Genomic DNA, 13,897 nt, shown 5'->3' with positions numbered 1-13,897 from the left:
ATGTCGAAAAGACCTTCGTGGTCACGCTCTGGTTAAGGGCCGGGCATCGCCTCTGGCGCAGATATGTACAATGCGCGCCAGTCATGGCCCAATCGGCTGGCTGGCGATCCAGAGCCGCTGACCAGGCGACAGCAGGCGTCAGTCGCCGGTTCGCTGTCATGGAATTACTCCAGCTTGTACACCTGATGAAGTTACTTTGTTATTAAGGTGCGGGATTGATTTTATTTTCTAACAGTAGCATTTATATAGCGGGTTGTTCATGCTTTTACACATGAGATAATAACCTCCGGCATAAACACCCCCAGGATATCACAAAATTCAGATGTGCCGATCCAGTCCACGTTCCATGTATAGTTTGCACCGCACGTCCGCCATATAAGACTCGAACGTACAGTTCCGACGTCGATGTCTCCCCGTGAAAGTCAGTACCTGGGAAGAAAAGAGGTATAACTGAAACACAACTTCTATAGCGATGATATCACGCCATACTAGGGCCACCTGGCGTTTACCCCAACGCACCAAATAACACCCACATCCCCCATCATGAATGTAAAGCATGGTATACACCAGCCGGAATCTGCCGCAACAAATTCCTCCAGCCTGCACCATCTTCACCGATGAACAGCCCCCTACAAGCTGGATATATCTCGTCGCGTTGGCATCACATATCGCCACCAGCAACGACATTCCCAGTCATCACCGGCACGAAGACCTTCAAAAGTACGCATCGTCCATTGTTGCGGCATCCAGAGCCGTCCACCCCGGATGGTAGGGCAGCTCGTATCCATTACAGACGCAAAGCCTGAAAGTTATCGGCGGCGGACGAAGGTAGACATCCAGCTTGATGTATTGGTATCAAAGAGCATAAGCGAGATTGATTCTTGTGCGATTCTCGCATTATACAGACAGATGTTCCATTCCGACGATTGATCGTTGATTGGCAGTGAACTCTGGCAGCGCTATAAACTAACGATCGACCTGTCGCATACTGAGGCCTGCTGATGTGGAAGTAGAGATAGAACTCTGTGGTGTGGCTGATCCTGTACGCACTTTCGCGGAGCTCTGCGTTAATGGTGAGGAACTGGTGCGCAGCTAGATTTTTTGTCCGTGTGGATTGTTCAGCGACGATGCGGATCAAGCTCAGCTTGTCGCCGCAGACGCGAAGAACTCTAACGCCGGATACCATCAAGTAGGCCCCGATGGTGAGTTGGGGTATCGGTAATGACCCGTTAACGTACGAGTCTGGGCAGAAACGGATTGGTAGGTTCGTTGGCGAAAGCCTGCCTGCAGACTTTGCAGGGGAAACACCATGAGTTTCTGAGCGGCGTACAGATGAGCGTGGACTTCGTCGTGCTGTAAAGGCTGGTTCTGTGGTGCAATTGAATCGTTTTATCTAAGATATGGAGAAAATACCTCGCCGCTGCGCAGGATATTGTACGGTAAAAAGCGACGTTGCGACGCTGCAGATAACACCCGTGATGACCAGACGCGCCGAGAGCTATTCGCGACCGGACTTGGCAGAGAGTGGTGGTTTCCAGCGTGGATGGGCAGCAATTGCAGACATCGGGTCATGCGCGAGTGGGCTGGGCATGATCCTTTGTATGCGGGCGTAGATGCCACCGGTACGGTCCAGCGAGGTGTCGGTGATGTAGGCGGTGGGTTCAGAGGTGGAAGTGCATCCTGGAAGCAGCTGGCCTCGATAAAAAGGCAAGAGAGAAAAAGAGAGGAAAACATGTCCACTCCAAGCCCCGATAGGATGGAGAAGACACGGCAGATGTCCCCGTTTATCTGGATGTACCATCCCTCCAGACCGCCCAATTCTCGGAGTTTGTCGACGGTAAAGGAGGCGATGTGACTGTGACACTAGTCCGGACTTTCACCACTCTTCGACGCGACAAGTTCCACGTGGGTTGCCAAACAGACGCGATATTGGAAGAGAGGCGCTGAGCCCCGTCCACACCGTCATTATAAGACAGCATCCATGATAAATTAGTATCCATCCAGTTCACACCGTGCATGGTATGTCTGGTACATGTGGAAAACATCACCAACTCTACATCCTCTCGCTGATGGTCGGTCGTAACCATGTCCGGGACTGGATGCCCTGGATTCATTTCATTCTATAGTTATAGTAAGTGCTCCAGAAAACCAGAAAATTGGTTTGCAAGAGCAATCTAGATTTATATACATATTGGAAAGTCATAATAGTAGATGTCAAGACAAAGACTATCCAACCAACTGAAAACCAGGTCTCTAGAAGTGAAGCCGCCAATAGATAGTCATATAGAAGCTTCAACAATAAATGTACATAGTCTCTTAAAGCGACAAGCCTTGTCTAAGTTATCTCTTGAAGCATTGGTAGGAGCTGGTCGTGTATAATGCCTTTCAGTGTATCTGAATACTTAGGACAATATAATTAGACTAAATGCAAATACAAAAATTAGTGTTAATACAGATCTGTTGGTGCTTTTTGTGGTATATTAAAATGGCATATGCTGTAACTCCCAAAGTTTCTTTTTACCTGACCATCCCAAGGCGTTGACGTGGAATAAATGAGAACAACTCTTGCCCGTTGATTGCTAGTCCACATATCCAATGTTGAGTATCTTCTGAGTTGACTGAGTGACTCCAGGCACACTTCGATTTATTAAATCACCGAGGGGACAAAGCCGATACTTTAATCGAGATGTGTTTACCTTGGCTGGTTAGATTAAATTGTGTGGAAGTTTGGCACCAAGAATGCTATTGTTCCTCCAAAGCAGTCAAAGTAGCATTCTTTTGTCTGTTTGTAGGTTTAATTCTGTCGATCACGCCGGTTCCCATTTATATGACGGAACGAATCTTCGACAAATATAGTCGGCCACGTCCAATTCTTGGCATTTTTATATTCGAGGAACGGTGCACCATCAGCAATCTTTCGTGACCTATATCCAAAAGAGTCCGGAGCCGATAGACCAAAACCGCCCATACGGAGGCTACCACTCAATACAGCTTATGAGAGAAAAAGTTGTACAGAACAGTGTGGATACTGCATCATTGGCAGGCGGAATTTGATACAATTAGAACGGCCCCAGCTCTCTGGCTAACATGAGATATATTCCTTGGTTCCATACAAAGAACTCCATTCATACATGGGGCAAGATAATTTGAAGCATCCCATGGAATATGCCAAAGTCACCATTTCGCGGGAAGGATACTGTATTGCAAAATGACAATTTTCAGATGAGATGCTGCAGGCAACATCATAGATTCTGGTGCCAGGACAATTCGATACTATGCCAAACCCAGTCGTAAATTGTTACGGAAGGAACCCGCGAATAGAAAGGCATACCCGGCAAATTCAAAGTATCGCGCCACTAATTAGCCAGGTAAATCGGAATTATTGAAAGATGTATTGCTTAATGCGGAGTACCTTGGATTGAATATCATATAAAATAAGATAATAAATGGTGTAGAGGTAAGCAAGAGGCAAGTAAAAGGATGAAGCGGAGTTAGAGCAGGTAGGGAGTACCTCTTATAAGGAAAAGGAAGTTGAATGTAGTAAAATAATAGAGAATAAATGAACGGAAATAACGGCCAGGTGAATTGTCATGCATAACTCACACAAACTGAACTCCCTTTGAGAGCAACATGTCCCATCCAGCTGTAATGCTGCCCCTTAATATCCAGCAGCCAAACAGAAGTATTACCCCCATTTTGTTCACATCTCCTAGTTATGTAGGACAAGTGAACTAGTCAAAAGCCCCAAAGTGTGTCTCATAACAAATCATCCATTGCTTGCTGCATCAATGGGTGATTTGACAGCGACTTCCAAGCCTTCTCAGGAGCAATGACTTGTTCTACATAGCGGAGTCCTCCTGGCACCGTGTGCAGGAACTGTTCTGCCCGTCCCTCTGGAGAGATATTGAGTATATATATTTCACATACTGTCCTGATCTGGACTATTCTGACAAGACTCTGCATGCACGGCAGCGAATCACTACATTTGAATATTAACCCTTCTTTTCTCTTTCAGGTGGATTCGGCTGCTGGGACGCTAACAATATCAACATGCTCGGGCCGTTTCCTGCTAAATTAGTGTTTAAAAAGATAGATATCTTAAATAACAAAGAGTTGGATTGTGGAGATAAGTGCACAACACAGATTAATCACCTTCGATTAATACCCTCTCATAGCGCCAATCATTTTATCTGGCTCTGTTCCCACTGCACCTGCACTCTGACAGGCTCATTTGCATTCCTACATCGTATCTGGACACATGACCACGCAGCCTCGTTCAATTAAAACCTGGTAGTGTATCTCCATTCTAGTCCTCAATAGCACACTCATATGTCTATTCAAATGGCTTCGCCTCTATCTTCCGCTCACCTCTCCAAAACACCTCAGTGCCCTGAGTCATTGGTCATCGTGCAGGCATAGCATCAGAAGCACGAAAGGGAAGCCTTGTATTGCCCCGACAAGCCTAATTCTATTGAGATAATATGGAAACAGGTTCGACCGTGAGTGCCCTGTCTATCGTCTACTGCCAGCTTTGAATAATAATGTACAGGAAACACCTCGAAGAAAGCGAAAGGACTTGTAGCATCTGGAAAACTTGTCGTAGGCGGTGAATTTCCCTTTTCTCTTCGGTGAAGATTAATGGACATACTACGTAGCTAACACTCAGATGTGGGCTATGCTTGAGTCTCATCCCACGGAGGGACAGTCGATGTCGTGTTCATGGGTAGTATGCCTTACTTACATCACCGGACGCGTTTGGAAGATGTCCAGGATGATGATGAGTGATGCATACAACGCGGTGTTTCGGGATGCTGAGGTTCCGTGATTGTTCCCGGGTGCGTTCTCGAGAATCATGTAAGTCTGATTTGGTCGCTTATGCTAACGGTAATTAGTTTGCTTCTGCTATTCGCGGCAATTTCTTTTGTGATTCTCTGGATGGCCATTATTCTGAGTTTCTAAGCATTTGATAGTATTGAAAGTTTCTGCGCCGCTGTGGGATCCCTTTAATACTGTGCATATTTTGTCCAGCTCGCCGTTTCCTGAATCCAAGGCAAATAAACGGTGAGAAGCAGCCCATGCAATGAACCCGTCCTACAGTCCGGCGAACTGAAGAATATAAATTGCAAACACCATGGTGGGAATCATCTTTGATCGCATTTTAGTACAGCGAATGCGCTAAATCGATGGCTATTAACTCACTATCAGGTGGTGGACCCTGAGCCTCGTGGCCCGCGAACCGAAGCAAAAGTCCTATGCGCTGCCGGAACAGAATTCAAATCCGTAATCACGATCCGCCAATGTTGTTGCTTTCGTCCCGACTGGGCAAGGAGGCAAAGATACGCATCAAATCCGAAAAGAAACGGAGAATGTACGTCCCCAACACGGCCTGTATAAACAGCATCGTGGATGCGGAATGTGGCGTCAGACCATGTGCGCCGTAGCGGGGTGTCGGAATGGGACATATTAGGCCTTTACGTTTCTCCACCATCGTCAAACCAGCCAGGGTCCAGTGGACCAGCTCCTCGACCGAGGGCAAAGGCTTTTCCGACATCAAGGAATTCACCGACCGCGCCAACCCGGCATGAGCAGGGCCGCTTCGTTGGCGCCATTTTATGAACTCTGGTTTTGGCTAGTTCAGGAGGACGCGATCAACAAGGAGGGTAGCCATATTGATCTTGACAAGCCGCAACCCTTTGGGGTCAGCTTATGGGACATGCCACGGTCGCATCAGCCACCTATAATTTGAGTTACCCCGAAACGAATGGCAGATGGAATAGCGAGCTTCCTGACTCCGGTTGGATGGGTCGAGAATGAATAGGATGATGCCGTCCGCTTGTGTGAATAATTTTTTATCCGCATTAGCCATACTCTTTGGCACAAGGTATCGTGGATATGGAATAGACCTAAGGGATGGCATTGTTTTGAGTTGCAATATTTTTCTTATGTGTATCTGGCGAATTCAAGCGGAAATATACCTCGTGGTTATTCAACAAAATGTAAAATAAAGTAAGACGCTCCGTCCAAAAATTAAAAAATTAAAATAAAATGAAATGAAACAAAGATGGACACTGGCTCTAGTTATTATGGACTGGCGATCATCCTCGCGCAATTCCGGATACCGAACCTTCTCAATACTACTTGATTGTATAGTGCCAATAGCGCCGATAGCTATACCAATTGGCGGTTCCGCTGCGGCATCTTTTTTCCAGGATAGATCTTTTAAAACAGTCTCTCCGCTCCCCGTATAGTGGTTATTTAACTGCGCCCGGATGTGTAGCCCTGAACCTTCCGGGCGTCGGCGCGAGACGTCGCTGGAAGGGCGCGCAGGTACATGACGGCCAACAGCGCCGGCGATGAGATAACAAATTCCTTTACCCGCAGCGTAACTTCTTTCCATCTTGAAGAAAGCAACTTCTACTAGAAATGGCGCATGCAAAACGAGCGCACAGCATCACAGCCATCCACGCCATTGAGGTAGACGCTGACCATCCTTATCTCCCCAATGAGAGCCCTGTCAGAGGCTCATGGGATCTCCTAGGACCACCAAAAATTCCTGCAGACAGCTCCGTTGTCTCGCTGCTATCCCAGTCGCACCCATGCATGCACTCCTAGTCCGAGCCATGGCCTAAGTGATCAAACTTCTAGCTCGTTCCCTTTCTGTCGCAGTATATCTGATCAGTTCATCATTGCAAATATCCATCCCAACGATATCCGCCTCTGCACTCCTGCCCGGGCCACATGGATCGGCAGGTGTACTTGCCACAACAACGGGCCGGCCCACCATGAAATGCAGCGATATTTGGGGGTCGTGTTTGCCCTCCCATCACCAGGAGTTTGCCATCTCCTCGCCGCAGCCAGTATAACCCGCAGCGATGAGGCCAAGCATGGCGATGCTCATCACTGCGCGAGCGCTACAGGCACGGCAGCCGGTGGCCCAGGGCCAGATGGTGACGATTACAATCCCCGGACGCCCTCAGTACGCAACCGAGCATCATTGTTTCCTCGGCTTACCTGGCGGTGATGTGGCAGTCGAGGGTCGACTGACCACTTAATTAAAGTATCTACAGTATTGCCGCGCTGCGGCGGTGTTTCTGGATTTCGACCTGCTAGTCTGTGGATTTGCGTTTGTTTCTTTTAATTTTTTTCTTTGACGTGCATAACCCTGCAGCCATAGCTAAGCGATGGAGTTAAAGCTGTGGACTTAAGTACCGTTCCCCATTTTGTGTGCTGCCCCCCTTCTCCTTCCTCGACTAGACTTCGGCGGCGCAATATTCCCCGGAACAGTCCGGAAGGTTATCTGCCTGATTGTGGTTGGGAACACCATGATCGCAAGTACCTCCTTCCTCTCACAGTGAAAACGCTCCAGCCAAGTATCATCCCCTGATGCCGCACTCGGCTTGTTCAAGAACTGCAACCAACGCGGCCTTTTGGGCTGCACGCGCGCAGCATGGTCTCCCATGGGCGCGAAGTATTACCTCCCGCTGTACTTCCAAAGTGTGGAAGCAAGCCTCGCCTCTGCGAAGTGGTATTCTAATCCTACTAACTCTATGGTCATAGAAGCGACTCATGGATATCATAGTTGGTATTCTGATCCGCGTAGGTTGATACAAGGAGATCATCTGGCTGTTGGTAAATTGCGACGATGGGGAATGAGACATCTTATCAGCTTTCCTCCAAACTGACACACCCATAGCCAGTATTATCGGGTTCCAAATCGCCAGCGGCATCTAGTGCATTGCATTTTTATTCCAGTTACCCACAGATCGTAAAAACACCGTCAGCCAGGCCGACACGGCAACAGCAACGGCGATACTGGGGCTCTTCCGAACCACGCCATGATCATTAACCATTGTACTGGGTGGCGGAAGTATTCCGTTACGACAATCACGACAGTCCTTCCTGATTGACGCAAAAGTCGCTGAACCTGTCCGCAGCCCTATCCGGGTAGGCAAGCAGCGCAAGCACATGTGAATGTGCAGATCATAGACTGCAGCGCAGTGCAGGACGCCTTTCTTTCAGGCGGGAGCACAGGAATGAGCAAGTTTATTATGTATACCTGCATCGGTGGGGATTTAGTGATGATAGCGAGCGCTTCTTTTTATGGAGCGCCAAACCAGGCTGATATCAACGCGCCGGTGAGACGAAAAACGGAGCTCCAGCACATTTCCGTGAAGTAGGGAGACTGGCAATGTATCGGAAGATTGGAATAATCGCTGATCTTCAGGTGAATATGGAACTATAATTGTACTTTGTGCCTGAGCGTCTTACAAGCGGAGTCTAGACTCCACTGGCTGGATTTTATCTCGCGAACGCGCGTCTCTGGTGCGCGTCCTTTACTGGCTACTTTAGATCCATTAACTCAGCCGCAGCGTAGGGCCGAATTGTGTCTGCCTTTAATCTGTCTTTTATAGGTCTATGCAACATTGGTGCCAGGTTGGTAACCTTTTGCTACAGCTTAGTGCACATTACAGGGATACGCCCGCAAGCACTCTATAATACTTATCATCTAGTTTTAAAACAAAATGGTGCTTAAGTGATGGCTTTTTTTGAATGGCAGTGTAAAATAGTCGCAAGCTTGACTTAATTTTACCCAGGCCTCTGAGCGGCCTCTGGCTTTATGTAGTTCCCATCTCTATCCTGATTTAGCGGCTTACAACTCTTTACACTCTGGCTATAAACTAAGCCTAATATAATATTACATGCTATTACTTTAGAGACTTACAGGAATCTTCTGCTGGTGGTAACATCGCCTGATCAGTGCCTGGCATCACTTGAGGAGCTCTGAGCAGGCCTTGAGCGTTGCAGCCCGCTCTCACTGAGTGTAGCAGTGAGTGCTCACGAGCAGCCCGGAGCCACAATCACTCCCACCCAGCGCCACTCCTCAGTCCCACTCTCTCGCTTTGAGATTTCTGCAAGACCCCGCCCCTCTCCTGACCAGTTCAACACACTTCTCTTCCCAAACGTCTCTTTTCCACTCCTAGTGAGTTTCACTCAGCTGCTGTAGCTGGCAATCTCAAAAAGCAGCTGGAGACTGGGAAATTCCTTCTTAGGGTAGACTGGCTGATGACCTTGTAGGTCGATGTGTGGCCTTGAGAGGCGGATGTCACTCATGGCTGTCTGTAATGAGTCATTTTATTTGCTCAGTGGCCATCGGCCTTAGCCCCATCTACCACGCACTTTGCACGGTTTCCTTTTCACATTTTGTCCCATTCCCTGCTGCTTCCACAAAGGTCCAGACCTGATGCTACGAACGAAGTTGATTTTGTCGAATTCCCGCCTCCTCGTGGATCGACCCTCAGGCGTTAACCTCGGTATTGTTGTGCTCGATGCGGTAATCGCCTGACAAGTCACCGCCGCGCGCGTTCCTGGACGTCAGGATAATCGGCGTTTGTTGACTGATTCCGTATGGGAGATGTGTTATTACCTCTTTTCTACATTTTTCAGAAGAAAAAGGAGGGAGAAAGCAAGGGTCTATGCTACGGTTTACTTGGATCATTTTGGACCTGGGTGCAGCGCCCTAATCGTGACTATGTCTTGGCTGGCGTTAAAAACGGATATCGATCGTCCGGCCGTGCGTAATTCAGTCGCGCTTCATCCCCTTATCGAGCTCCGCTTTGACTAAATAACAGTTATGCAGTTAGTTGTGGGTGCTGCTGCCTGTTAATATATAATGTCAGAGCGATGTCCTTCGCAGGCCAAGAAACCTTTCATCTACGCATTACCAGTGGGGGTTACAGTCAATGACTGGTTAGGAACAGCCGACATTTGTATTATCACCACGTGGTGGTATCGGAGCGAGTTGTACATAAATAATTGACATTGACTGCGCTTAGCTGCGGTGATAATGTTATCGTTCTTAAACGGTGCGGAACAGGGAGCCCACTAACACCGGCATAATTGGGAACCTGATTCGCACAAGTTACGGCCCAGCTGGGAGTCAACTTCACCGATCGGTCAGTCAAGTCCCTCAACTGGCTCCTCACCAGTTTCCACATGGCCAGGCACAGTGGTACTGAGAGTCTGATCAGAAAACACTCCCCATGCCACTCTCCGCCTCATCCCAAACGCTGGCTGATACCTTGTCAAATGTAATATAGGGCTTGCCAACAGCGTAATACACCCCAACCGCCAGTACAGAAAACAGCAGGAGTTTAGCTAAGTTGGTATAGTTCCATTTTCCCAATGAGTTGGCGGAACTGCTCTGAAGCCTGAAGGGCCTGCCCCTGATGCCACCCTCTAAGCGTAGTCGATCTCAACCTCCTCGGGCGTATTGTTCAAAAATCTCAGCCAAGTCTGATTGTGATAATCACAGACCAAATCCCTACCAGGTTAGTTTCACACACAACTGGCTGACCCTGTTGGGTGGCATTGGTTGCTGTAAATTTTCGAACCGAACCAGTCGACGTCCTAGAACCTGTCTCTCTCCAGTACTAATATTCGTGCCGGAAATAACATGGGCACTTTCTTACCTGCGCGGCACCTACCAAACACTCTGTATAGATTGCTAGTTGGCGTGCAAGATCTGCGGGCTTCTGCTATGGGAGAGCACGCGATTCAGGGTCTTTATAACTCAGGTTTCGTGGTACTTTTCTTGTATAAAGTGAGGCATTTTAGACCATAGGCAGGTATTATTATGTCATCCATTAAAGGCTATGCTTAAGAGATTACCTTCATATCATCCATGAACAGTATACATATAATATACTCTTTATAAGCCTTATCATCTTAACATGTCAATAGGGCCTTAAATCTATCATATAATAATACAATGGTATATATATATATAATACTAAGCCTGATCCTTTTGTGGTAGGATTTCCAGTTCATTATATTTCTGTCAGGGTTGAACCTGTAGAACCTATGGGATAGTAGTTATGTACAAAAGAATCGTTGAAGAAGGGAAGAAAGGCAGCATGGCTGGTAAACAAAACAACGTTGAAAATCACGATATGGATCCAGGGCCGATGGCCCAAAAGGTCACCAAAAAGGACAGTAGGACAGCAGGGCCAATAAGGATAATAGGGATATTGGCCCGAGGAGGTCAAATGGCTCCCAGCCCACACATAATGTCAAAAAATACATTTAAATACAGTGGCATTTAAAAATAATCTTGTATTATATGTCTATATAGTAAATCTTTTAAAATTGTGATAAATCTATTTTGGCTGGGTAGATCAACCAACAGGTCAGCTATAGGTAAGATAGTAGAAGGAAATAATAATACTATATCTATGCCAAGATATATTAAAAATTCATCTTTGATCTCTTTCTTCGAATAGATCAAGATAATATAGGAACGCCCACAGATAAGGTAACGATACAACAGTCCACAGAGATCACAATACATCAACGCCAAGATACCACCACAGCTCTAAGGCCACCGATAAGGATTCAGATTGAGCCTGGGCCGACTCTCGGCCCATCCTTCACAAAAATTCAATTAAATTTATTAGCATCTCTAAAATATTCATATATCAAGGGAATATTTCTATTTTATTATGCACTCTAAGGTTAAAATATTACACGTAAAGGGCTGGTTTCTCCTTTGACCTCCTCTCCCTGGGCTAATTACTCCTGCTGTCCCTTTGTCCCTATTGTCCTGTTCCTACGTCTCTTTTGGCCCTTTTGGCCCCATGGCCCCTCGGAGACCCACCCATATATCACGCGACTCTTTCCACTTTCTTCCTTGATTCCCTTTGTACATAGCCTATCTTATGAGTTCTACGGGTTCAGCCTCCCTGACAATTCATACAATAAGTAAAAGTAAAGCACTTATAATGCAGCAGATAGTGTAGTCATGGTCTGCGCAGCTCGGTGGTTGGTCACGTTAAAAGGACGTAGTTACGCAAAAAAATAAAACAAAATCCTTCTGGTAACCCAATACGTCCAGGTAGAACGGAGGTAAAATGCCAATGTCAGCCATGACCAATCAATAATTTACTGGCTCCAGCAAAGTACACAGCCTCAGGAACAGCAGATACCGGCAACAGCTTAGGCAATAATTGAATGTAAATAAGCCGCGCGGAGTGTAGTAATAAAATAATGAAGCGAACCTATTGGTATTCATAGTCTCTGGGCGCATATAGAGGATCGAAATTGGAAGTCTGGAGGATGTTATGCGTGGGGCCGGCAACGAGCTGAATGGGGCCGGTGCGAAAGGGAGTGCCCATAGGAGAAAAGATAGAGCCACGTATATTGTAGAATCCACTGCTGGCCTTGCTAAGAGTTCTGTGCCCGCGGGTGCGAATATGGAAATACTTCGCACCTGACTCAAGCGAATCTTAGCTAAGGATCTAGCTTATCGCTTCGAGGCCCTAACACTATCTTCCGCAGGCTTCGCCCCTCGGAAGCCTTAAAAAGACTGTAGCATGAATATATATGCGTTATGATGGTAATGCATCAGATTCCAACTCTTTGAGTCCTTCCCATAATGTTTTTCCAGTGGTTGATCGATGCTTCTGGTAATGATGTCTTGAGCTGCAGGAGTGTAGGTGTGTTTTCGCAGGTAGTCGTCTACGGCAGCCAGCCCGCTTCATTCAATCGCGCCTTTCGCCCGGAGCTTAGTCTTGGAGTTGATTTGTTTCTTCCTTTTCTCTTTCCTTAAACCACCAAACTTCTTGCGACAAGTGCACTCTTCTCTGCCCCCAGCTAATATAGTAACGGTTCCTCCAGCTTTCTGCATGTTTTGTTTTCATTAATATGTGTTTCGCAGATGGTCTGCCCGCAAAGTTTCTTTGCTGCTCATCGAGACCCGTCCTACGTGACGCCGTCGCCTTCCAGGAGTTCCGTTCATCCCTTCTGAAGACGGATGCCGTTTCACCTGCGCCCTGGCTCCTCGGTTTCTGCCGGAATGGGGATTTCCACCTTCCTGCTTCGGCGGAGCTGGACGGAGTCGACCGCCCTCCGGACGTGTCTGGTAAGTCCGGTGCGGCGTAAGGTAATATTGCTAATTTGTGTGAAAAGTTTCATCGCCCCTTTGTCTCCATCGGCGGCTTCGGCCGTCCAGGTGCAGATCATCACCCCTGCGCCGGTCCATGTTGGAAGGCTGAATGGTTTGCCTTTGGCCCAGGGGGCAGGTAGTCCCTGCGCTACCGTTGCCTTGTTCACTTGGAGCGGTGACGCCGCGTCAGCGCGGGTGTTTTCTTTGCCAGGTCGTTTACAAAACTGTGTTTATTGACTGGCCAGCTGAAACTGGTGGCCGCTCCGGAGGTTGCCGCTGGTCCTTGGCTGTTTCTATGGTTACTGAACATCGCATCGGTTTGCTGGACTTCCCCAGGTGTCTGCCGCCTCTGCTGCGCATAGAGAGGCGGCTAAAGCTGCAAGGGAGTACAGACGCGGCTCGTCCTGAAAACCCCGGAATACCTCACGCGTGACAGCAGCAAGACCGCGCCCGGTCCCCGAACGCACTTATACCGCATCTTCGCCCATGGCTCCCGTTCCTGCGAATTTCAGTCGCCCGGGCCGCGTTTTGTTGATGCGGTCCTTTCCCCTTCATATGGGTTGAGTTGTTCCCTTTGGGGTGGAGGTTTGCGTTATTGGGCCGTTGCGCCATCTTTGTCTGCTAAATAGAATGCTATTTTCTTTTTAGCCATGTAGCGCGTGCGCCGTCAATGGGTGTTGTGGGTGCTGTAATAGTGCTTCGTAGGATGTCCAGGGCTTCTGCGTCTTCGACGTGCGATCTTGGTTCCGCGGGTATCACAGTCATCAGGTGATGTAGCCCTTCCTGCCCACCAGCCATGCCACTACCTTGTCGTTTTTCCTCATAGAATTTGATCAACTTCCTCTACCTCTTTCGCTATTAATTGGTATTGGCGGGGCTGGCTCCATTGACCTGGTCGTTCATGGTATGGCTCCAAATAAAGACATGGAAAACGGACAGACGGCGATATTTTGGCAG

The 13,897-nt window shown here is 47.8% G+C and overlaps 4 protein-coding genes across 4 annotated transcripts; 3 read left to right on the top strand and 1 right to left on the bottom strand.

The window, feature by feature from the left end:
• Positions 1-556: 556 nt before the first annotated feature.
• ATNIH1004_001975 (uncharacterized protein) lies at positions 557-1,855 on the top strand (the record flags this gene model as incomplete). Its single annotated transcript, XM_033566670.1, has 5 exons — positions 557-768; positions 994-1,084; positions 1,145-1,202; positions 1,265-1,355; positions 1,429-1,855. The coding sequence occupies 5 exons, from the start codon at positions 557-559 to the stop codon at positions 1,853-1,855; spliced, it is 879 nt and encodes a 292-aa protein (XP_033420735.1).
• A 3,429-nt stretch (positions 1,856-5,284) lies between these two features.
• On the bottom strand, positions 5,285-6,397 carry ATNIH1004_001974 (uncharacterized protein; the record flags this gene model as incomplete). Its single annotated transcript, XM_033566669.1, has 2 exons — positions 5,285-5,629; positions 6,125-6,397. The coding sequence occupies 2 exons, from the start codon at positions 6,395-6,397 to the stop codon at positions 5,285-5,287; spliced, it is 618 nt and encodes a 205-aa protein (XP_033420734.1).
• Positions 6,398-6,423: 26 nt separating this feature from the next.
• Positions 6,424-7,021, top strand: ATNIH1004_001973 (uncharacterized protein; the record flags this gene model as incomplete). Its single annotated transcript, XM_033566668.1, has 2 exons — positions 6,424-6,474; positions 6,539-7,021. The coding sequence occupies 2 exons, from the start codon at positions 6,424-6,426 to the stop codon at positions 7,019-7,021; spliced, it is 534 nt and encodes a 177-aa protein (XP_033420733.1).
• A 5,678-nt stretch (positions 7,022-12,699) lies between these two features.
• ATNIH1004_001972 (uncharacterized protein) lies at positions 12,700-13,569 on the top strand (the record flags this gene model as incomplete). The annotated part of the gene is made up of 4 exons (XM_033566667.1): positions 12,700-12,932; positions 12,964-13,135; positions 13,186-13,257; positions 13,324-13,569. 4 exons carry the CDS (start codon positions 12,700-12,702, stop codon positions 13,567-13,569), a joined length of 723 nt encoding a protein of 240 aa, XP_033420732.1.
• Positions 13,570-13,897: the final 328 nt, after the last annotated feature.

This window comes from Aspergillus tanneri (genome assembly GCF_003426965.1).
Source record: "Aspergillus tanneri strain NIH1004 chromosome Unknown AapTan_13_pilon_pilon_pilon, whole genome shotgun sequence".
Classification (NCBI taxonomy): Eukaryota; Fungi; Ascomycota; class Eurotiomycetes; order Eurotiales; family Aspergillaceae; genus Aspergillus; species Aspergillus tanneri.
This window is presented reverse-complemented; position numbering and strand designations above follow the sequence as displayed.